The sequence below is a fragment of the Pseudomicrostroma glucosiphilum genome (genome assembly GCF_003144135.1).
Source record: "Pseudomicrostroma glucosiphilum strain MCA 4718 unplaced genomic scaffold BCV69scaffold_3, whole genome shotgun sequence".
Lineage (NCBI taxonomy): Eukaryota > Fungi > Basidiomycota > Exobasidiomycetes > Microstromatales > Microstromataceae > Microstroma > Microstroma glucosiphilum.
In genome coordinates this window covers 703,562-726,095 of record NW_020289915.1, presented here as the reverse complement: position 1 = coordinate 726,095, position 22,534 = coordinate 703,562, and the positions used below count along the sequence as shown (strand labels likewise).

The 22,534-nt window shown below is 56.5% G+C and overlaps 9 protein-coding genes across 9 annotated transcripts; 4 read left to right on the top strand and 5 right to left on the bottom strand.

The window, feature by feature from the left end:
• Positions 1-125: 125 nt before the first annotated feature.
• Positions 126-2,311, bottom strand: BCV69DRAFT_267683 (hypothetical protein). The gene is made up of 2 exons (XM_025490839.1): positions 1,909-2,311; positions 126-1,822 (listed from the first exon to the last, which is right to left on the bottom strand). Exons 1-2 carry the CDS (start codon positions 2,207-2,209, stop codon positions 336-338), a joined length of 1,788 nt encoding a protein of 595 aa, XP_025349519.1. The 5' UTR covers positions 2,210-2,311; the 3' UTR covers positions 126-335.
• A 402-nt stretch (positions 2,312-2,713) lies between these two features.
• On the top strand, positions 2,714-5,343 carry BCV69DRAFT_281359 (alpha/beta-hydrolase). The gene has a single exon (XM_025491961.1). The coding sequence runs from the start codon at positions 2,896-2,898 to the stop codon at positions 4,945-4,947; it is 2,052 nt and encodes a 683-aa protein (XP_025349518.1). The 5' UTR covers positions 2,714-2,895; the 3' UTR covers positions 4,948-5,343.
• Positions 5,344-6,034: 691 nt separating this feature from the next.
• BCV69DRAFT_297649 (hypothetical protein) lies at positions 6,035-7,372 on the top strand (the record flags this gene model as incomplete). Its single annotated transcript, XM_025494137.1, has 1 exon — positions 6,035-7,372. One exon carries the CDS (start codon positions 6,035-6,037, stop codon positions 7,370-7,372), a length of 1,338 nt encoding a protein of 445 aa, XP_025349517.1.
• An 84-nt stretch (positions 7,373-7,456) lies between these two features.
• On the bottom strand, positions 7,457-8,699 carry BCV69DRAFT_306572 (hypothetical protein; the record flags this gene model as incomplete). Its single annotated transcript, XM_025494684.1, has 2 exons — positions 7,457-8,451; positions 8,594-8,699. 2 exons carry the CDS (start codon positions 8,697-8,699, stop codon positions 7,784-7,786), a joined length of 774 nt encoding a protein of 257 aa, XP_025349516.1. The 3' UTR covers positions 7,457-7,783.
• A 573-nt stretch (positions 8,700-9,272) lies between these two features.
• Positions 9,273-11,014, top strand: BCV69DRAFT_281357 (hypothetical protein). Its single transcript, XM_025491960.1, has 4 exons — positions 9,273-9,558; positions 9,693-10,210; positions 10,292-10,730; positions 10,824-11,014. Exons 1-4 carry the CDS (start codon positions 9,295-9,297, stop codon positions 10,920-10,922), a joined length of 1,320 nt encoding a protein of 439 aa, XP_025349515.1. The 5' UTR covers positions 9,273-9,294; the 3' UTR covers positions 10,923-11,014.
• A 167-nt stretch (positions 11,015-11,181) lies between these two features.
• Positions 11,182-12,951, bottom strand: BCV69DRAFT_281356 (hypothetical protein). The gene has a single exon (XM_025491959.1). The coding sequence runs from the start codon at positions 12,869-12,871 to the stop codon at positions 11,525-11,527; it is 1,347 nt and encodes a 448-aa protein (XP_025349514.1). The 5' UTR covers positions 12,872-12,951; the 3' UTR covers positions 11,182-11,524.
• A 961-nt stretch (positions 12,952-13,912) lies between these two features.
• BCV69DRAFT_311163 (hypothetical protein) lies at positions 13,913-14,845 on the bottom strand (the record flags this gene model as incomplete). The annotated part of the gene is made up of 2 exons (XM_025494838.1): positions 14,780-14,845; positions 13,913-14,651 (listed from the first exon to the last, which is right to left on the bottom strand). A coding segment is annotated over exon 2 (567 nt), but the record flags the coding sequence as incomplete, so codon positions are not given.
• A 719-nt stretch (positions 14,846-15,564) lies between these two features.
• On the bottom strand, positions 15,565-20,344 carry BCV69DRAFT_141604 (hypothetical protein). The gene is made up of 2 exons (XM_025489290.1): positions 18,562-20,344; positions 15,565-18,489 (listed from the first exon to the last, which is right to left on the bottom strand). The coding sequence occupies exons 1-2, from the start codon at positions 20,155-20,157 to the stop codon at positions 15,679-15,681; spliced, it is 4,407 nt and encodes a 1,468-aa protein (XP_025349512.1). The 5' UTR covers positions 20,158-20,344; the 3' UTR covers positions 15,565-15,678.
• A 584-nt stretch (positions 20,345-20,928) lies between these two features.
• BCV69DRAFT_311161 (Nop52-domain-containing protein) lies at positions 20,929-22,486 on the top strand (the record flags this gene model as incomplete). The annotated part of the gene is made up of 5 exons (XM_025494837.1): positions 20,929-21,135; positions 21,215-21,328; positions 21,403-21,625; positions 21,725-21,856; positions 21,937-22,486. Exons 1-5 carry the CDS (start codon positions 21,024-21,026, stop codon positions 22,484-22,486), a joined length of 1,131 nt encoding a protein of 376 aa, XP_025349511.1. The 5' UTR covers positions 20,929-21,023.
• Between the last annotated feature and the right edge of the window lie 48 nt (positions 22,487-22,534).

Below are 22,534 nucleotides of genomic sequence, written 5' to 3'. Positions count from 1 at the left end.
GAGTTGCCTGGGGCAAAGTAGGAGCGTTCAATTCATTTTCAGTTACACAACTCCCTGGGATGGTCTCAGGCCGACAAGCAGGGCGGCGTTCAGTTCATCTTCTCGTACACCACCCCCTGGGATGGACTCAGGCCGACAAGCAGGGCGGCGTCAAATTCATTTTCTCATACAGGACCCCTTGGGGTGGACTCAGACAGAGTGCCAAGTCATATGGAAGAAGCGCAGCATGTGAAGTAGTGATTGCCATGCTAATCAAGCGTCGTGTCTACATCGCAACACGCCGCTTCCAACTCCAGCATACAAAATTCTTTCCCGCTACACAGCAAAGTCGATTCTCACCGCTCCCGCATCTGTCCCAGTCTAGTTGCCAGCGACGGACTCTCCCTAGCTTGCATCCTCTCCTCGAGGGTAGGCAATCCAGGAGCTCCACCGAGGCGTTGCGCAAGCGTATTACTACCGCCGCCGCCGTTGCTCATGCCATCACCCCTGCGACCCCTTGCCCTGAAGCTCCCTGATCGACCGTATTCATCAAAGTCGTCTGATGCCATACGAGAAGTGGAAGGAGCGATGATGTCGTCTGACCATCCGGCCATTTTGGAGCTGACCATCGAAGGAGCCTTGTGCCTTCCCCTTCCTCTCACCTTGATGCCAGTATCGGGGGCGGCGCTTGCTGATCCTAGCAACTCACGACCGCTTGAAGAAGAGGCAGAGTAGCCCGTGTCGTCGGACGATGGTAGCAGTGAAGAGGCCCCTACTTGCCCACGAGCGGCGTTCCATTGATCCATCTCGTCATCCAAGTCATGCCTTGCAGCATAAGACCCTCTGCCTCGTCGGTTGGTCCTGCTGCTGCTGCTGCTTCCGGCAGCTGGAGGAGCATCGTAGCCATGGCCAGAGCTGCCGAGACCTCTGACTGGCGAGGCAGACCTCCGGCTGACATCGGAAGCTTCGCGAGAGGCTCGATAAGCATTGAGCTCCTCGTCAAGATTGTCCATGGCTGTGCGGTGAGTCGCTCCTCGTCCCCTGACCTTGCCCGCCCCACCCTGGCTGCCTTCGGCGTCCGGTAGGAGCTCAGCCTTCTCTCCAAGTGCTCCCACGTCGAGCATCCTGGACACGACTTCCTTGCCGGCTGAGAAGCCGTGCTCTTTGTACCACTTTGACTCATCTTTTGCCCTCTTGGCTTTGACGTCTGCGCTCTCGAGGGCAAATCTGGCCCAAATGGTTCCCTGTAGACGTTTGAGATGGTCCATTTCAGGCGAAGACCACGCAGCCTTTCTCTCCTCTGCTGCCATCTCCCGATAGATGTCCGGTGCGTCGTCTGGTATTGTCGAAACGCTGGGAGACTCGCCTCGCAGCCGCTCAGCTTGAGCAGCATAGTCTCGCTCTATGCCAGTGTAAAGTTTTGTAGGGAAGCGGTGAGCTGAACGTGGGACCAGGAGAGCCTCGAGGATAGCTTCGGGCCATTGCTCAAAGTTGCCTGACGACTCTCTGTCCACCTTGTATTCCTTTTGGGCAATTGCGATCCGCTCAAATTCGCTCATGTCTGGGAGGGCGGGAGTGGTGGTGGCAGCGGAAGAGGTAGATGGGGCTGGGCAGATATACTCGAGAGCGAGGCGGGCAGCGCTGGGAGAAGCAAAGACGACATTGACCGAGGTATCGTTGATCCATTCGAGGCCGAGAGGCTGAGCGCCGTAGTGTGTTACAAAGGCAAAGAGCCGCGATGTTGATAGCTTGGAGATTGGATTGCCAGTGAGGTGAAGAGCGGACAACCGTACGTCTTGACCACCGCCAATAGGGGATGGGACTTCCGGAGGTGTGTAGTCAGCTGTACGGGAAGGCAAAGACGGGGTCAGACGCGGCGCTTCCACTGGTCCAGCTGCTCCCTCCGCTTTGCGATCGGTCCGTACTCACCCTCCTCGTTCCAGGCTTTTGGTGCTGTTGCATCTGTTCCTTCCAGCTGCTCCTCTTCCGCCGGCAGTGCCCGAGGTCCTCTTTGAGCTCCAGCTTCGATGCCCAGCTCTGCTGGATATGGGTACATCTTCACTCCTTCGTAGGGCCTCTTTGCAGGCGAGGGCGATCGGCCTTCGCGATCGCCCATCTCGGCATCATCATCGTCGGCCTGTAATGTCGATGTGAGCCGCGAGCCGTCGTAGCGTAGAGGAGTGAGCGCAGATGCAGCGTCTGGATCTCCATAGTCGAGGTAGTCGGCCATGGCTGGTGATGGATGGGCCAAGGTGGTGAGCGCGAGACTTGGGTGGAGCGTGTTGGGTTGCAGCCGGCTGCGAAGGACTGACTGACTGGCCGACGGAAAAGGAAGCGGAGCCGGTGGGGGGGGGAAAGGCAGACTGACTGACGGGGCCGTGTGAGGGATGATGCGCTGCTGCTTGCTGCTGCTGCTGCTGCTGCTGCTGAGGCGCGGGTGCCCTGGTTGCTGCCTAGTTTTTTTGCCGAGCAGGGCGGAGTGTGAAGCACAGACGCAGAGAAGTCTGTGCCGCGGTGCAGTGCCGGGATGAGGTGCTGTGGCAAAGTGCCTGGGCCTCGCCTCGCCTCTGGTTCCCCACAGTCATCCCCTCGCCGTTCCCCGCCGCCGCCGACGTCGACGTCGATTGAGCGTCGCCTCTGCTCCAAGGCCACCTCGCCTGCTTTTCACAGCAGAGGAGCAGCAGCCATCCATCCATCCACCCCACCCGTACCGCCCTTCTCTTGCCTGGTCTCCCCCTCCTCATACCCCAAATACCCTTCTATACCCTCGTTTGTCGTTCTGACGCATTACAGATCTCCCTCTTCTACCCACGCCGCTCCTTTATACCTGCCCTTCTGGCAGAGCAAGACGCTGCGACACTCTGAGCCACTCGCCCGAGCAGGCTCGCCCCGCCTCTCCTTTGCCAAGCACTCGTCATGGCTGCCATCATCGACTACGGGCGCCGACGCGGTGGCGCAAGAGGTGCACGGCGTCCAGCCTCGACGGTGGAAGACGACACTACAGAATTGACACCCACCGATGCCCCACGCTCTCGTGGGCCTGCCACGACCATCTCGGGAACCGATGCTTACGCTGAAGACGCATATACCGCCGCCAGTGAGCCCGACAGTCGTACCACCATCGAGACACCCACAGAGTACGATGACGGAAGGGACGGACCGTATCGCGGGGCTGCTCCTCGAGATGTCGATGTAGAGCACAAGGCCACAAAGGGAGAAGATGACGCCTATCGTCGTCAGCAGGAGCAAGACGACCCCGAACCGGCCTTCTTCGACCCCTCGTTTCCATCCTATCAGGAACAGTCGAATCTAGAGATGCCCTTCTTCAACCACGTCGTTGCCAACTATGGCGAGATGGGACCCATCGGCAAGGCCCGTCTGATGTTCCGACAGGCGCTGTCCTTTGGTCTCTCCTTTGGAGGTCTGGCCCTCGTCTTCACCCTCGCCTTTGTTTCGTACTTCAACCCACTCAAGAAGTCGCCCGCTCGAGCTAAGCCGGATCGTGAATACGAGCGCAGGATCACCGGCGAAAGGCTCAGTGGACGACCCGAATACTATTCGGAATTCTGGGGCTACCAGTGCGACCGCCACGAGATCGTGACCGAGGGAGGCTGGATCCTGTACGCCCACCGAGTATCAGACCCCCGTCGACCTGGACCGCCCGGTCACCCAGTCATCCTGCAGCACGGTATTCTCTGCAACTCGTCCCACTTCTTCGTCAACGAGGAACGCTCTATGGCATTCTGGTTGGTAGATCAAGGGTACGACGTGTGGGTGACAAATATCCGTGCCAACTTCAACACTGGACACACCGAATTCACCCGCTTCGACCCCCGCTTCTGGGCTTGGGGTCTCAAGGAGCTGGCCTTTGATCTAAGGGACGTAGTCGAGTTCATCTGCGGTGCCACTGGCAAGCCTCGAGTGGCCTACGTCGGTCACTCGCAAGGATCCGGTTCCATGTACCTCGCCCTATCCCCAGGTATCTGCCCAGAACTCGGCCAGCGTCTCAGCTGCTACGTCGCCCTGGGTCCTTCGGTCTACGCTGGACCTGTGTTGAGAAAGTTCCCCTTCTCCCTCCTACGTATGTTCCGAGGCCGAAGATGGTGGTCGCTCGTCTTTGGAGTCAAGGAGTTCATTCCTGCTCTTGCCATCTTCCAAAAATACCTCCCCGCCTTTTGGTTTGGCCACATTGGTTACGTGGTGATTGGGTACCTCTTTGGCCACCACGACCACAACTGGCTTGCTCGACAGAAGCCCAAGTTCTTCCGCACGGTGCCGGTGCCTACCTCTTCTGAGCTCCTCTACTGGTATATGGCGTCCTTCTCGCACCGTGGATGCATCTTTGACCCGCGCATGTCTCAGCCCTGGTTCCCACCGACGTTCCCACCTCACTCTGTCGTCTACGGTGACATCGACTACCTCGTTATCGGCAAGCCGCTGATCAAGCGTATTGAGCAGTACGAGAAGAATCTCAACATCGTGCACGCCGTCGAGCTAGAGGGGTACGAGCACCTTGACATGATCTTCGGCATCGACGCTTACCGTACGTGCTTCCCGGTCATCAAGGACACCATCGAGAGCACTCTCCACGAGAGTGAGCGACCACAGGAAATGACCGAGTACACCGGAACGGAGACTGACTCGCGAGAGTACGACGATGAATACGTCAGGGAGGACGAGGGGACAGAGATGGGCACCTCCTTCACAAGACAAGACTCGCTTGTGACGGATGACAGGAGGAAAGGCTACCGCACCAAGAATGGATCCTCTCTCGGTAGACAAGACTCCCTCGACTCTGACGAGACTAGGAGGGGCTACCGCACCAAGGGTGGCAAAGGCAGTGGCTCTAGGTTTACCGATTCGATGCAAGACTACTCCAGAGGTGGCTCGAGGCGATCGGATTCAACTCTTCGAGCCCCCAGGGGGATCCCAAAGCGAGGAGCCAACAAAGATTATTATGAGGACTAAAGAAGTGGCTACTAGGCCTCTCACCTCCGGAGCTCGAGCTCGTCTTTTCTTACGATGATACCTTCACAGGCGCAAAACATTGCCGTGCGTTTTTCTCTGCTTTTTCCGGCCTTTGCCAGGTTGCGTTTCCATTATTGTATCTTGTTTGTTCTCTCGCAGGTATGCTCTTCTCTCTTGCCTCCTGTCTCTTCGTTTTGTTCTGGGCCCCTCTTGTTCTTTTACTCTTGTGCTTCCTCAGCAGCACGGTCCACATTCGCTACCTTCCTGACGTCCCTTGCCCTGCTTCCCACTGCCCCTTGGCTACACGAATGCAACTCCACCGTCTGTGTCATCTCCTGCTCCCGTGTGAACGTGCAATCCACCCTGCTCAAGTCCGTTGCCTCGTCATGTGTGTGTGCATGCTGCAGCCTACGTAGGCTGCAAATTACGACATATCCCCCCCTTGATGGCTTGCTTCCTTGCGCTCGCCATTCGTGCATGATTTGTAAAACCCGCACTGCAGCAGCAAGCGTGCATGAGGGGGCGAAGTGGAGTGGAGTGAGGACTGTTCCGGTCACCTCACCAAGGGGGGGGGGGGGGGGTCTTATCGCAACACGTGGTGGGGGGGGGGGGGGGGGGGGGGGGGGGGGGGGGGGGGGGGGGGGGGGGGGGGGGGGGGGGGAAGGGAACCCTTTAGGTTATTGCTTGCTTTGCTTAGGAATGAAGGAACGAATGACGGGATTCAGGCCCGCCCCGGGACATAGGGTGTGTGTGCTCTGCACTGCACCGAGGCAAGGCAAGGCACTTAGTGCTGAGGCTAGGGGACTTTGTCCCTTGAGATGAGGAGGGGGGAAGCACACACCATTGAGACAGGATCGGCAACGAGGAGGGCCAGAGGGAGCAATGGGCGAACAGGAGCTGGAAACACGTACGTTGTGGCTACCTGACTACACCACTGCACCATCTGATCCTCGAGCTCGTGTGACAATTCTCAACGTCAACGTGAGCTGGCAGGAGATCCTACCATCGCTCCTCCTCAAGACTCAATTGGCCCCTATTGCCCATCTGCCTCCCCTCTTCCCTACATCCCCTAAAGGTCTACGCCATCATGGTAGCTCCATCCCAGAAGCAGATCATTGACTCGCCCGTCGTCTCCGCATCCTCTTCGTCGTCTTCAACGAGCCTCAGTCCACCTCCAGCCCCGACCCCGACCCCAGCAGCAGCACCAGCTCAGCGCAAGTCTCGGGTACTGAGCCGCAAGACGCACCACTCAGTCATCGAGCGTCGTCGTCGCGAGAAGATTAACGAGCGTCTGATCCGCCTACAGTGTCTCATCCCCGCCTGTAGGGAAGAGGCACTAGACCTCCTCTCTACTAAACCTCCCAAGGCAGCTCGCGGTAAAGGAGTCTCCCCAGAGACAAAGGCGAAAGAGATTGAGCGCTCCTTGAGTGGAGAAATGGTACTGGAGAAATTGTGCATCATTAGCCACAGTGTTGACTATATCCTCGAACTTCAGACGCAAGTAGCAGCATATCGCAAGCTCTGCATGTGTGACCCACCGGTAGGAGATGAGATGCAACCGAGGGATCATCAATTGCACGTTGAGTATGCGCATGAGGGAATTTTGCACAGGGCGAATAAGGAAGAAGATGGGGGAGTGGGGTCAGAGAGGGATGGCAGTCCATCTGTTGGAGGTACAGGGAGAAATTCGGACACTCTGATCAGTCCTGCTACGAAGGTAGGAGCGGGATCTTTCAAGCGCAAGAGACACTGGGGAAGCAATAGGATTCCAAAACCCACTGCTACGGCGCCTAGCTCCGTCAAGCGGACTCGAGTCGATAGCAGGCAGAGTACAAGTAGACCTACAGCCTCTTCCGTCTCTCCAACTCATGAGACTGTAGAAAGCCTCTGCAACACCGATGTTGAGAGCCACGACAATGACGACGACGACGACGACGACGATGAGTCTGAGGAAGAATCGCACGAGGCAGTGACAGAGCCCGAGGTCGACGACGAGGGATACTTGGCCTTTTCAACGGACAGCAACAGCAGCATCGACACTAAAGTCCCAAGCCCAGACCCAAGTACACCTGGCTCCTTGACCACCAGCCGTCGTCCCTCTCTGTTGTCTCCAAGCACTTACCAGCTTCCACCTATACAGCAGCAGCAGCAGCAGCAGCAGCAATATCCTGCATCTTTTCCAAGTCTGCAGAGCGCTCCTACCCATCGAGCACGGCTGCGTCTACAGAGGGTACCTGGAATCCTCAGTCTCGGTCTCGGTCTGACTCCGGATGATCGATTGGGTCATAGAATGTACAGTCGTTATCCAGCCACTGGGCAGCCGCTACCGCAAGTGCACACAGAGGGAGAAGATGCAGAGGCAGGATCAAGTGCAAGTGCAAGTGCAAGGGTAGTGCAGGAGCGAGGAAAGAGATGCTGGGAATAAATGGTCTTTGCGCCGGTCGTAGAGCGAGATGAAGAGGATGGAATAGACAGACAAGCGATTGGACTTTCCATCGCAAGGGATTGTTGACCTTTAGGTCACGCCATCACAGAAATTCAATACCACAATCGTGTCCGAAAGAGTGGCAGCGCGAGCGAATGCGTCTGAGCAATGCGATGTACATTTGGTCGTAGGAGCGAGAAGCACTTTACTTTCCATACAAGAAGCAGCCAAAGCGACCGGACAGAGACCGTGAAGGACCAGAGGAGAAAGCGGGCAACAAAAGTACAGTGGGTGCTCTGCAAGGTACGGGAAGCAGGGGAAGGATATGGTGGGTATTGCGGAAGGTGAGAGAGAGAGCAGCTACGTCGTCGAGGGGTTGAGAGATGAATACCAAGGACTTCGAAACCCAGCTCAGACGTTGTTGTAACTGTACTGCTTGTTCTCGTAGTAGTACTTTTTGCGCGTCTTTGGGCTCTCGGTTCGGATCAGACCCAGCCACTTCCAGACAAATGGCAGTGCAAAGTGCACGACCATTGTGAGGAACACAGGTCCGAGGGTGAACCAGGTGACGATGACTTCTGCCTTCCACCTGGTCGACTCGTTGAGATATCTCACAATGTTGTCATTGGCCTCTGCCAATGTTGAGACGTCCCAGATACCCAGGTAGGACGAGTCGACGGAGGTTGCTCCGCCTGACTGCATGAGGGTGAGGGAGCCTGGCACACCCTTGACGAGGTCCTGAATGATCTGACGCAGGTAGAGCTGCTGAGACAAGTCGAATGGCTCAGAATAGGCAGACCCAGCACTGAAGCTCGGCTTCCGCGTGACGGCAAATGCCGTGACTGCTCCCGCGGATCCGGCAAGGAGACCGCTGAGGAGGAGGAAGATGAGTCCCATGAGGATCCAAGCGCTGGTTCCTTTGCCAGTGTACTCTCCACGTCTACCGCCAAACTGTCGACCGGCGAGGACCAGACCGACGGCAGAGAAGAAGAAGGTCAAGGCACTGACGATGAGTAAGACCAACTGGATGGTGAGCCAATTGTTGTCTTCTAGTGTGACAAAGTCTGCGAGATTGCTGTCTGCCATGGCACCGCGCACATCGTGGAATATCTGCAACAAAAGGGAGGTCGGAGAAAGTGAGATGGAGCGAGTCAGATCGTATGAACATCTTCTTGGCCCCTTTCCATTCTTGTGCCCATCCAGCTTAGCAGACCGTCATACTCACGCGTATGTCAGCGCCACTGATTCCCAGCAATGCAGTCGAGAAACCAAAGCATGCGAGGATGAGTGGGATCTCCAAGAGTTGTGGTGCAATCGTCGCCACCATTGTGTGGGGTGTGTGTCAGAAGGGAGGGGAAAGTGCGTATGGAGTAAATTATTCGCCTCTCCGTGGTGAGGGAGGAGGACTTGAGGGGTATCTGCTGAGACGATGGTAACGCAGGCGGTGGTATAGGTATGATGAGGAAGGACGCAGTCACAGAGGATGGACGGAATAGATGAGCGGGTGAGTGAGTGAGTGAACGAGTGAAGGGCGGTGGTAGGATCCGGGGTGCGAGTGCGAGTGTGAGTGTGAGCGTGATTGCGGGCGAGGTGCCATTGACGTATGCGAGGCAGCAGAGGCCAGGCGCGGGGACACTGTGGGGAAAAGAGGCTTCGGCAATGCAAGGCGTGGCTGCAGCACAAACGCAGAGGCAATCCAACCGCACCCAACGACGACTGCTGCTGCACACTCATCGTCCGCACGGCGACCAACGAAGCCACTCGCCCGCCCGCACACACGACCGCCAGCATCGGATCGGAACCAATGCAAGAGCAAAAGGGCAACGCTCACACCTTCGAGCATCGCCTGCTTCCGCACTTCCTTCCTTCCTTCCTTCCCTCGTACGCAGACTCCATCTTGCAAAAGTGTACCTCCTACCGCAATGTCATCAAGGTGGGACGCAGCACCACAGCAGCAGGCAGGGGCAAGTGCTAGTGCCAGTGGAAGCGGTAGCGGCAGTCCACCCAACGATCCAGCAGCAGCAGCAGCCGCGGCAGCAGCAAGGATCGCAGCGTCCTATGGCGTGGGATCGTCCACCGCCCCTTCCTCGCAAGCCCTTACCACCCTGAAGTCGCAGAGCAGTGGCGGACCTCCAGCAGACAAGAGGAGAGAAGGAAATGAGGCGCCATTCAATGAGTTCGTCGATGTGAGTACCACCCGCTGGTACATTGTAGCTGGTGTCCGGTCACATCATAGACCTAGACTTGCAGCGCGTGTCTCTCACCTTTGAGCTCGTCTGATCCCGTTTTCTCTTCCCTTTCCTCCTCTTCTCCATCTCAGATCAACGATGTCAAGAACCGATACCTCATCACCCGCGGTCCCACGCAGCACCAGATCCACCAAGACACCGGCGCGTCCCTCACCACAAAAGGCACCTGGTACCCAGACCGCAACCTGGCCAAGCCTGACAACCCTCCTCTGTACATCCACATTGAAGCGCAGACCGAAGAGATGCTCCAAAAAGCCCTCGCTAGAGTCAATGAGGTAATCAATTCTGAGGCGCCGCAACTTATCGAGGAGAGGGGCATGAGGGGTAGAGCACCCCCTCCTGGTGGTGCCGATGGGGGCTATCGCCCACCAGGGGAGAGGAGGAAATGGACAGAGGAGCGCATCAATTTAGGTCTGGAGTCGCTGAGGAACTTCAATGTGCGAGCAAAGATCGTGGGGCCCGGTGGGACATTTGTCAAGTACATCCAGGCAGAGACGGGAACCAGGGTGCAGATCAAGGGGAGGGGAAGTGGATTCATCGAAATTGATACCGGAAGAGAGAGCGACGATGAGATGCACATCCACATCACGTGAGTCTCGCAGACGACCACCCCAATCTCATTCATTCCCAGAGGGTCTATGCTCACTTCTCGCCCCATTCCCTCTCACAGCGGACCGGACGACAACCAAATAGCCGAAGCCAAAACCCTCGCAATCGACCTGCTAGACGCAGTCAAGACCGAGTGGGAGAAATCGCGCCAAGTCCTCGAGCAACAAGGTTTCGCGGTCCCCGGTCCGGATGGGCAATGGCCACATGCTCCTGGTGGCGGCAATGGAACTCCTGCTGGCCCCGCGGGAATGAATGGTGGTGGAGGGTATGGAGCGGGATATGGTGCTCAGCAGCAGCAGCAACAACAGGGTCAAGGATACGGGGGTGGGGGCTATGCAGCTCAAGGTCAGCAGCAGCAGCAGCAGCAGTACGGCGCTCGCTCCCCCGTAGGTCAAGTTGGAGGTCTTCAGCCTGGTGCGGGTATAGGCGCGGGTGCGGCAGCAGCTGTACCCCAAAAATCGCCAGAGGAGGAAGCGCTGGACAAGTACTGGAAGGACTATGTGAGTAAGCTTGAGGAAATCGTCTAGCTTCGCAAATCCCCTTTTCTGACCTGACTCTCTCACAATAATTTCCACATCTTACCTCCTCCATAGATCACCTGGGAAGACTCCTTCAAGGCGTACCATGGTCGCGTGCCTACCAAGGAGGACGGAGGACAGGACGTGCCGGCAAAGTATCGCCAGGCGAGATGAAGGATGGTCGGTCAGGGGGGCGGGAGAGGGAGGGAGGGATGAGAGGAGAAGCAAAAAAGAATCACGCCATATCGCTTCGCTTTGCCATGCCATGCAATACGTGCAATGTGGGTCCTGGTATCCATTTGTGTAAGCTTGTGAACGATGAGTGATTCTGAACTTGGCGTACTTCTGCGAAGAGTGGCCAGTGCCCGTCACACGAGCGTCGTGATCGAGGCACGGGAGGAAGGCAAGAGGGTCCTCAACTAGCCCTGTCGTCTCTACATCGCCATTTAGGTCCTCCCCTCAGAAGGAGAGCCACCCTTGATCCTTTTTTGGCTTACACTCTCACCTAGATCCCCCTCCCAAGCCCATTCAACTTCAATTTTGGCGGCAGGTCATCCCTGGGATCGTACTCGTCATCGATTTGACTGCAGTCCATCCTGCTGAGGAGAATGTAGAAGAAGCGAGATTCGAATTTCGCATTAGTCTGCACGACTCTTGAGTCTAGTGAGGGACAGCTGCATCCAAGAATGAGGAATAATGGGACGCAGAGACGGGCAGGATGAGCCCATCAGTGGTGATGATGGCGCAGTCACTTCTGTATCAAGTCTCTTAGACACTTACCGAAGTATCACAGGCCCGAAGCACTTCGACAGGAGTTGCGCGTCAGCTTCCGTCTTCTTGATCACTTCCTCCTCACAGAAGCCTTGCAGGGCTGCAATGAGGAACAGCAGGACCCTTCTGTTGATGGCGGGCAAGAGGACGCTGCCCACCAGCGTGGTGATGGCTTTGAGATTATCAGTCGAAGCAGCCTCAAGGCAGTGGTTGTACAGGCCTTGAGGGATCAATGGATCCTCCAATTCCTCAAAGAGGGTGACAATCAAGGTGGCAAGCGGTAGCACAGCTGCATGCTTCTCTGCGCCCGCGACGCAGTCGTTGAAAGACAACAGGCCTTGATCGAGTTTCGCCTTCAGTACCCGCGACATTGCCGCATCGCCTGGTGCTTGGAAGACTCCAGCGACTTGAAGACCTCCGTACACTACGAGCCGAGAGAAGAGAAAGGGCAGTACGGCCGGAACACCGGTGGTCGGCGGGAAGTCCGGAGCCGGTATGATCATTAGGTGCGCCAAAGACTGGCCGAAGACTTCCGACGTTGATGCTTCTTCCCATGATCTTTCGACATCCAGCAGACCAGGAGCAGCAAACATAGTGGACCTGCGTCTGAGTCGCTTTCTCGTGAACATGATGGCTTTCTTTTCTGCGTGACTGGCCAAAGCAGCGATCGTCGCATCTTCAGCTTCGTGCTCGTAGGTATCTCTGATGAAGTCCATCAAGGCGTCCAAAAGCTGCTTGTTGAACGGTACAAATGCCGATAGTACCACACCAAGAAAACGCCAAGCTTTCGCCCTAGATGCAGGAGGAGCGGCCATGCTCAGCCTCGTAATCAATTGGCAGAAGATCTCATCTCTCAGGTCAGGCGTACTGATGCCTACCTCCAATAACCACTTCTGCTCCTCTAGGATCGTAGAAGCCTGCCCCTTTCGAGAGGGACGGATATAGTCGCGCTTACGGAGTGGGCTTTGACGCACCTGCGAAAATCGCATGGCGGACACGACAGCGCCTATGGCAACTTTGCTTGCCTGCTTGCCGTCCGCCTTGTAGCCAATGGCCACAGCCGGTGGCTTTGGATAGAAGACTGGCTTTGTGTGCTCGCCACAGAGACGCAAGAGGACCTTGAATGTACATGCAGCGAGGTGGTGCAGTCCTTTGTCAAGAGGCAAAAAGGTGACATCGGCGAGTGGGCTTTCAAGCCAGAGGAGGCTGTCCTGAGGTAGCTTTTTGTTTTGAAACAGACCTTTGCGCTGTACCGCTAGATTATTCAACGCAAAGCGTTCGAAGTGCTGCATGGGATTGGGAAGCTCTACCGAGGAGGCATTCATTAGAATGTCGATCTGTTCGAGTGCCATTTCGCTGCTCGATGGCCGTTCGACTATAGGAGGCTGCGTTGCTTTCAAGCCGAACAATTGTTTCAAATAGATCTGGCTCTTCTTCTTTCCTTTCAGCAGCGTTGTTTTGTACCGCGGGTCAGAGGTGGGTGAAGAAGGCGCAGTGCCGCTATCGTCCGCAGTCGATAGGCTCTGCCCTGAATGGTAGGTACTTGCAGTAAGGCTTTGACCGGCTTCAGTTCCGCTCGATCTGCGGTCCCTTGCGCTGCTGCAAGCCGTTCCTGGTGGTCTCGGAATTCTCAATAGGGATCCCACCGAGATGGGCCTGCTCGAAGTACCGGCACCGGGACCAGAGGGTGAAGATGTAGCTGCTCGTGGGCTGCCACTGTTTGCGAGCGTCTTTTGGGAATTGGACAGCGACATCGCCAAGCTACGCTCAGTGATACTCTGTAGCTGGCATACGAAGCGAGTTTGCTGCTCGTTGCTCACTGTCCTTCGTCTTCTTTGGGACAGAAAGCGCCCATCGGCAATCGCACCAGTGTACTCAGCTTGTGCTGCATCGTCTCGCGACTCTTCGAATCCCGTGGCTGGCCGAACACCCCCTCGACGAGAGCGTCTTCTATCGCTGAGCGAGAGCTCCTCTTGCTGTCCACTTTCTACAGAGTGCCTGTCGCTAGGGGTAGGAGAGGAAGGGGCGGAACAGCTCATGGAGAATGGTCGCCTGCTCGAAGAGCGGAACTGGACACTCGGCACGTTCCTTCCGACACTATCGGCCATATTGTCCTGCAACGCTTTGACCGGAATGACCAAGCCCCGGGGACGTTCCCACTGGGTTGTCTGTGTGCTGTTCTGGTAGTAGTAGAGCCGTTGAGTCTTTGCATCGTAGAACTCGAGCCAATTGCCGTCTGGGTTGACCGGCAGCACTGCTGTCCCTGCAGGTAGCACCCATCGAGCTTCGCCCATAGAGGGATTGTAGAAGAATTCGTGGCCCGACTATGTCCCGCAACAAATTCTGTTTCAGTACTGTACCGACATGTCTCGCCCTCAATGCGCCTCACTCACACCAGGATCAATAATGACCACCCAGAATTGCTTGCCCCAATCATCCGTCACTGGGTACCTGACGACACCCGATGAGCTGGATGCCCGCTGGCGGTCTTCTCGACTGACGTTGCGGTGAGTAGGTGTACTGCTCTGTTGCGACTCTGCGCTGTGAGACCGTCGCGTAGGCCTCTGCGGTCGAATCGTCAAGCTACTCGAAGTCCTGATGATGACATCGCTGTGTCTGGTGCTTGGTTCCACTGACAGGGAGCCCTCTTGAAAGGGCGACAAGAAGGCCACGCTGTGGCCTTCTGGTGACGGACCCGAAGCGACTGTAGAGGCGAAAGAGGTTCGTGCGGACGTATAGGGGCCGACGGTGGAATCATAGGAGGCGATTGACAAGCGCGGTAAGCTGTCGTCCGTCTCCTGAGCGTCCTCCTCGTCCGTACACTTCATCGATTCCGCGCGAGGAAGTACAGAGGAAAGTGTGTCGCCCGGGCAGGGCCAGCTTGGATCCTGTCTTCTGCGGGTGGTTGCGTCGCTACTTCCCGAGAAAGTTCTCGATCGGAGGGAGGGTAGCACTGACATTCGAGGACAAGAAGCTAAGGGATTCTGAGAGAGCAGGTAGTCGCAGGCTGAGCTCGAGCTCCTCAAGAAAAGGGCCGTATCGGGGGCTGCCTTGGCGTCGGACTGGCTCTTGCGCTCATCAAAAGTACCGCTATAGAAGACGACAAAGGCGAATGAACCGAAGTGGTGGATGCTGATGATGAAGAACGAGAAGTCTTTAGATCGGATTGAATCGCCTCTTGTCAATGTCGCCGTCAGGCACCAGGGCCATTCCGCTCCGTCGGGCCGCTGTAGAGCCGTCGTCGCGGGGGAGGGACTCACGCTGACTACGGTTACCCACTGCTGTGAGCTGCGAGGTGCACTCAAGTCCCTGTTCTGACAGGTGTGCAATGGTAAAACAAGGGCCGAAAGAGGAATTCAAGGGTAGCGAGCATCGAGGGAAGGACTACGCAGGACACGAAAGACGGAAGATGCTCCTGACACGCCGCCTGGCCTGGGCTGCACCTGCACTCGTACCTGCAGCTCGCTGATCACTCAGAACCCTCCTCCCTACTCAGCATCAGATCCAGAGCCACACTTTTACGGACGGCACAATCGTCGACATACTGAAAAGGAATACTTGAATTGGTTTGATATCATGAATGCATGGGGTACACTATCCTTGTCCTTTACTTCTCCTACCCTACTTCTCCATTTCCCCTTCTCCTGGTCCTCCCCCTCTCGAGACGAAAGTGTGTAGAGTCATGTTGAGTCGTTTGAAGTGAATGATGAGCAGAGGCGGAACGAGAGGGTGGAGGGCAGCAGAGTGGCGACTAAAGCATTGCAGAGTAGCAATTCCTTTCACCGAATGCTTCCTCGTGGCCTCTTCAACATCTCAAGCGATGCAAAGTGATGAAAGGATTCGAATGGTAGCGCCGAAGCTTGAGGATGTGAGGAATGTGAGAATGTTCCGTGAGTCTTTGTCCGAATTTGAAGTAGGAAGAAAATGGTAGTAGCTTCCTGGGTAAAACATGTGTGGGTACGACGAGAACTTGCAAAGAGGAAAGACGTAAAGCATCGGAAAGGTTCGTAAGAGGAGGGGCAGCCTAATCTGACTTCATGCAGCAGGCGAGTCCGGGTAGTCTGGGTAGATGGAGCGAGAGGACTAGCTTCCTCACCAAGAGAGCGAGCCCAACTAGGGTACTCTGCTGCCCCTCTGGTGGTTATACCGCTTTTGTCTTCTAGTGAGGGAATTGGATTCCACTCAGCATACGCGAGACCTCATCGACAGTCTGCGCAGGCACCTGCGAGCTACCAGACGCAGATGGTGGCAGACGAGAGATGCTAGCCGCGGGACTGTGGCCGGGTGCATGACCAGGGCCAGCCCTCGGAATTTGATGGGTGTAAGGGCTTCTGGCTCCATTCGCACCATTGACTGGCCCTCCGAAAGGGGAGGGGAAGCCGTAAGCTGGCCCACCGGTGTGTCCTGGGGTGCGGAGACCGAAGCCATTGCCGTTAGCCGGCGCACCGTAGCGCTGCTGGACATAAGCATTGGCCTCTACAGCGGCCTGCTGAGAGCTCATTTTGCTGATGTCCAAAGACTGCGTACGGTTGCCGTGAGAGTGGATCGCAGACCTGCCATTACGAGCATTGCGTGAGCCATCGTCGAGGTCGTAGGCATCAACTGGACCTCGACCGTTGCCGCTGTGCGCGAGGTAGCCAAAGTCGTCACTTTGTCGCGCGTAGTGCTGGGTATGAGGTCCTTGAGCCACAGAGTGGGGGTATTGCTGTCGAGGGAAGGCGACGCCGGGGCTGACGGGAGGTGCAGCGTTGGACAGCGTCCCCTGGCGGGGCTGGACGCCCCATACGTCACTGCTGATGCCACCGGGCATTGAATCGCCGTAGGGTGACGAGTACAAAGATGAGCCGATAACGGGCGAGTGGCTCGGGTTGGTCGCATTGACAGGCCCGCCGAGAGGCCCATTGCGGGGGACAATGCCGGCTCCATTGCCAAGGCCAGTTCCAGAACCATTGCCCAAGCCAGTGCCGAGTGCAAGCCCTGGTGCATCGAGCGGTCCGCCCATGCTTCCGTTGATGCCGCCATTGCCAAAAGCACCCGAGCCACTGCCTCCGATGGCGAAACTTTGACTTTGGTGATGACCGAGGACGCGGGAGGGATTGCCGCCGAAGCCAGCTGGCGAATCGAACAGAGCCTTCAGCGAGGGTGAAGAGGCGGCACCACGCAGCCGTGCGCTGTCATTGAAGCGAGCAGCCAGCTCGGCCTGGTATTGGGAGACGCCACTGTCAAGGACAGCCGATGAGGCCTGACCTCCTGCGCCCGACTCTGCTCCAGGTGTAGAGATCAGCTTGTTGGCAAAGTGAGGAAATGCGGCAGCGAAAGAGTCGGAGCGAGATCGTTCAGCCGGCGGTGGGTAGACATTGATATTGTGGGAGATCAAGAAGTCCTCCAGGAGATCCTTAGCTGCAGCCAGATTGTCAAGGTTATTTGGACTCAAGTGCATCTTGAAGACAACCTCTGGGCAGCTAGGAGTGAACTCCAGGTATGCGATGTTGATGTTCAGGTCTCGCTTGATGCGCTCAACGAAGGCGATGAAGTCTTGAGATGACAGCACTTGGGGCAGCGCCGTGGCGTTGGGGGTCCTTAACTCGGCTTCCACAGGGACATGCTCCATGAGCATGGAGCTAGCTTGTTGGAGCTGAATCTCAGGACCGAAGATCGATACAAGGTCCGAGCAAGTCTCTCGAGGCGGGAAGTGGATCGCGCAGGAAAACTTGTTCTCAATGTCATGAATGAAGATAGCCTTTTCACCAAGCAGGGTCCGGTGATGGCGACGAGGAATCGTCACAGTCTCGGTGATGTAGTCCTTGTCCTTGGGATTGACCATCTCCATGACGGATTGCTTGAGATTTTCGAGATTGATAGCGTTCTTGGCGGGTGTTCGAGCAATGACGTTGTCTTCGTTGTCGATGTAGCCTCCCAAGGCATTGAATTCTTCGGCGTTGGAGAACTTGACGTAGACGCCGTACTTCTTCATCACCTTCTGGATCTGCTTCCCGCCCACACCAATACATCGCTTGTGATATGCCTCGGGGACATGGAAAGAGACCTCGGCGGGGAGCTCCTCTTGAAGCAACGCCAAACCTTGCAGAACACTTGCGCGATCTGCACCGGAGAGCTCGATGAGGAAGTTGAAGTCATTGAACGTCTCGAATTTGATTCTGACGCCGCAGGTCTTCATGATCTTGTTGATCTTGCCGCACTTTCGGCCCTGGAGGAAGTCCCGCTCGGTAGCGGCTAGCTCGATCTGGAAGCGCACTTCGACAGTGAATTGCTTCACAAAGTCGAGATCAAGGACCATACTGACGGCATGCTTGACCTCTACCTCGACACCATAGATCTCAAAGCAATTGTTCTTGAACACCACCTCGGCACCAGACTTGTTGACGATGGTCTTGAGGAAGGGCGTGAGATGAGCGGCATTGACAGTAGGGGGAGGCTGCGCGCCTCCATGGTAACTTCCGACTGGTGGTAGCAGCCATACGGAACCGATGTAGAATTGACAAGTAAGAGCCATCAGTGTTCGGATGGACCTCTCGATGCTGACTCTATTGTCTCCGTAAACGGAGACTACGCTGACTTGACTTCCGAGAGGGGGCAGCCCGATAAAAGTACCATTGTCTATCATGATCTGACGAACATCCTCGAGGTGATCTGCCAGGAGCCAGTCGATCTTGCGAGGCAAGATACGGGTGTCTCGAGATATGGTGCACTTGCTCTTCTGGACGAAGATTCCATAGAGCATATCTCGAGCTCGCTGTACACCGAAGAAGTCACCAGTAATATGGATGACACTCTCCAAGGAAGTGTTGGCGCCGAGTCCAGCACCACCGACGTTGCTGCCCAGAGGAAGAGGCAAATAGATACTCGTGCAAGTCTGCTCCTGAATCGCTTGGATGACATGACGTTTCCTTCCGCCAATGATGTTGTGGAACTTCTGATCAATTTCACAAGTGGTTGAGGTAAGCCCAATCTGTGTAGAGGAGAGGGCGTACTATGTCAGTTTTGCGCTCAAGGAGTATCCGTACTGCAGCTTGCAACTCACCAGCTCATCAAGAAGAACCAATGTCTTAACACGAGCGGACTCCACGCCCTGAAGCTGGCCAGAGATGACGAGATCTACATTGCGTTCAGACTCAAGACCGTATCCCAGGTCGACGCCGCGGGAATCCTTGCCGACGACGGCGACGCGCGTATCAGTGAAAGCAGCGATTTCATCGAGCCTTGCACGAACGTGCGACTTCAAAGTGTTTGGTCCGATGGTCGATGAAGTCATATTGTCAATCACATCAGCTTTGCCGACCTTGACGGAGACTTGGGCTCTGAAAGGGTGTTCTCGCATGATCATTGCCCTGGCCTCCATGACTGAATGAAAAGTGCCGCTCAGGTGAAAGTTGTATCGGGGGATCTTGCTGTTACTCCCTTGGCCCGACTTGGAGTCTGACGACAGGGAAGGACCGAGCAGGGAAGCTCCCGATTGTTGCTGCTGACCCAGAGTGGAGCCTAGCGACGTGGTGCTTCCAAAGTTGCCGTTTGAGGACATCGCAGGAAAATTGATCCCGTTGAAGCCGTTGTTCATGTCTTGAGCGAAAGGCTGCGCATAGTGCTGATAAGGGTAGTTGCCTTTACCTTGCAGATCAGATCCATTGCCCGGATACGGCAGCTGCGGAAGCTGTCGTTGTGTCTGCCCTCCGAAGGGGGAGTAGGGAGAGTATGGAGAAGCGGCACTAGACGGCCAGGTGCTGACCGACGACGACGAAGACGTAGCTGTATGTCCCGGCCCCGAGCTCATCGACGTAGCGTCGTCCTGGACGGGCGTGCAAAGAACGTGGGTCGAGGTCGCGTTCATCACATTTTGGCTCAGCTCTTGCGTGGCCTGGGCCAGCTCTGATGCAGTTAATGGCTGTTGAGCACCGAGAGATGTGATTGAATTGGAGTTCGAGTGACCAGTGCTGGCAGGAACACCACTCGAAGATTGTCTGTCCGTCATGATACTGCCTTCTCGCTTTGCAGCAACGTCCGTAGTAGCGCAAGGAGCTGCGCTACTGTCGGGGGAGGAGGCAGTCATCGAGGAACAGAAGTCGAAGGAAGAGCGGGTCCCAGCAGTAGACCTGCTATCGCGCATGCTAGCGGCAACCTCTTCTCCAGGTGCTCCGACCTTGCTTGAGGTCTCCTCCGGAACAGACAGAGGCAGACTGGCACTGCTGTTGAGTTTCATCTTCCTTCGCTCGGAAGAGGCTCGGCCAAGGTTGGTGTCAGAGCCAATGGCGCCAGGCTGGTGTGCCGCTTTGTCGCTTTCATCGATGACATCGTCTTCCTTTTCACCAGTCCCGGTGACCTCGGCGATCCTGTCGCTGGTTCGCTTGCCGACAAAGGCGCTGGGCATGAAAGCTTTGACGCTAGGGGGAAAGCGAGAGCGCATGCTGCCCAGCCGGCCCGTGGTAGGCTGAGGGGTGGGAGCAGTGGAGGCCTCATCGTGCGGCTGCTTGAAGCCTTGAATGGGAGAAGTGCTTGCACTATTGGGGCCAAAGCGATCAATGTTACCGCCCGTTGGGGTGCTTGCGGGTGCTGTATCCTCTGCGACGAAGGCATGGCCTCCGGCGGACCGGGGCAGGGCAAAGGAAAGGGTGTAGCTCTCCATGGTTGTAGCCAGCTCAGCCTCCCGAGCTGATTATGATCGGTGTGGTGGAGTCGAACGAGTCACCGTTAGACGTCGACACCCGTCTACTCTAGTCTCGCCCAGCGACGGGAGCAAAAGTTAAACCACCTTTTTCACTGCCGCTCTGCCGGTGAAGGAGGTGATCAAGACGAGACGTCTCAGGAAGCGCAGAAGGTGCGAGGCGGAAGGCTTGAAAGTATGCCCGTCACCGAGGCAAGAGCAGTGGGAATATGTGAATAGGAGAAGGAGCAGCAGCAGTCGATGCGAGGTGGCAGAGGAGAAGAGGCAGTGCGATGCAGTGGGTGTAGCGGCGATGGGTATCAGCGCTTGCAAGTCTGACTACCCTTTCTTTTTCTCTAGGTCGTCGTGATGGTCGTTAAGGGTGAGGTCCTGGCAATCGTCTTTACCAGTAGATGATGCGACAGGAGGAGGGGGGGATGACGAAGAGAAGAAGGAAGAGGAAAAGACTGCCCACTATATGCTCTGGGTGACCCTCTGTCTGTCAGTCTGGTGTCTTGGGTGAGGGGGTGGGGGGGTATGGAGGCCGCGGCTGCGTGGCCCACTCGAGGAAAAGCCAGGCGGCGGGAGCAGATGGAGGCGCCGTCGGTCAGGCGGGCAGGCGGACGGCGGCCATGCGTGTGTGCAGCAGCGCAGAGTGGAGCCCAGGCCAAGCAAGACACCACGAGGCGGCGCAGTGGAAAAAAAGTCCGGAAAGGAAGCAAGGACGTCGGGACGACGGACGAATAACCCTCACTACGTCTCAGGCGCACAAAACTTCTCGACCTTGATCACCCTATCACTGTCCAAGCTCGCCTACAGAGACATCCGCAGCGTCTCACACTCACGTCATGGCATCCACCAAGGCACAGTCCACAAAGGCTGCCGGCAAGCGAGCCGCCAATGGCACTCAGCCCGAGCCCGAAGCTGCCATCCCAATGGGAAAGCTACTAGCTTCCACAGGTAAGCGCGATTAGCAGCACGAGAATGACCTGCAGGCCGATCCTGATTCCAACGATCTACGCAATGTCTCTCATCACAGAAAAGAAGACGAGAGACTCTGCAATCAAGTCGCTCTCTCTGTTCTTGGCCAAGTCAGGCGAGGAGCCCATCCCGCCCCTCGAGATGGCCAAGCTATGGAAGGGAATCTTCTACTGTGAGCGTCGCGAGCTATGCGAGCTATGCCATCGCCTCGGCATCACTGACATGTCTCATCGTTACAATTGCCAGGTTTTTGGATGTCAGACAAGCCACTGGTACAACAGGCTCTCGCTCAGGAGCTCTCTGACCTGCTCTTGAGCATCCCAGGCTCATCCAAGGTACCGGCAGCAGTGGAGGGTGTACATTCTGAAGATGCTGAGGGGATGTCAGCCAGAGCCAAGGGCGGATTGGCCTTGCTCGAGGGCTTCTGGACAGCAATGGGTAGAGAGTGGTCAGGCTTGGACAAATGGAGGTGAGTAGCAGACAGGCAAGTACGCGGACAAGAGGGTCGCTGGTATCTGCAACGTTGAACTGACAACCTGACCACCTCGCTCCATCGCGACGCTGACAGAATCGACAAGTTCTACCTGCTGCTACGTCGCTTTGTCAACGCTGCCTTCCGTTTGCTAGCTAGCGAGGACTGGAATGAAGCAGCCGTCGCACGCTTCGCAGCCCTCACCGTCAAGACGGGCGGGCCCCTATGGTGAGACAGTTTGCCAAGACCTGCTTCACCTTGTGACTATACCAAGCTCACACTTCCACTCACCCGTCTTCTCATCTCAGCGCCAACGACGTTCAAGTTCCAGCAGGCCTGACCTACCACATGACGGACGTCTATCTCGACGAGCTTGAGAAAGCCCTGGTCTGGGCCGAATCACAAGCCGACTCCAGCTCCACTTCCAGCGAGGCTGCTCGCGCTCCAATTCTCAATCTCCTCAAGCCTATGCTGGACACAGCCTCTACATGCCACTCCAGTACAGTGTTCGACAAGGTACAATCCAACGTTCTCGAGCCCCTCTGGGAGGACTGTCTCGCTGCCGATGCCCAAAGTGCCGAGCGAGCAGCGAAGCGCAGGAGGAAAAACGGGAGAATGGTGCAGCCCACCGAGGCCGAGGCGGAGCAGGACGAGGGCGATGTAGTCTACCCTGCCATTCTCAGGAGCTCGGGGATGACGCCATTGAAGCTGAGGCAGAGCATCTTCAAGGATCTCTTTGAGAGCGCAAGTCGGGAAGAGGCAGTTCCTTCGCGGAGGAGGAAGATCTATGCTCTGTGGCAGCAGGAGAAGGAGAGGAGAGAGAATGCTGGGGAGGACGATGAGGAGGAGGAGGACTAGGGAGCAGACTCATTGTCACTGTGGCTGCTATAGGTATTCCTCTGCCCC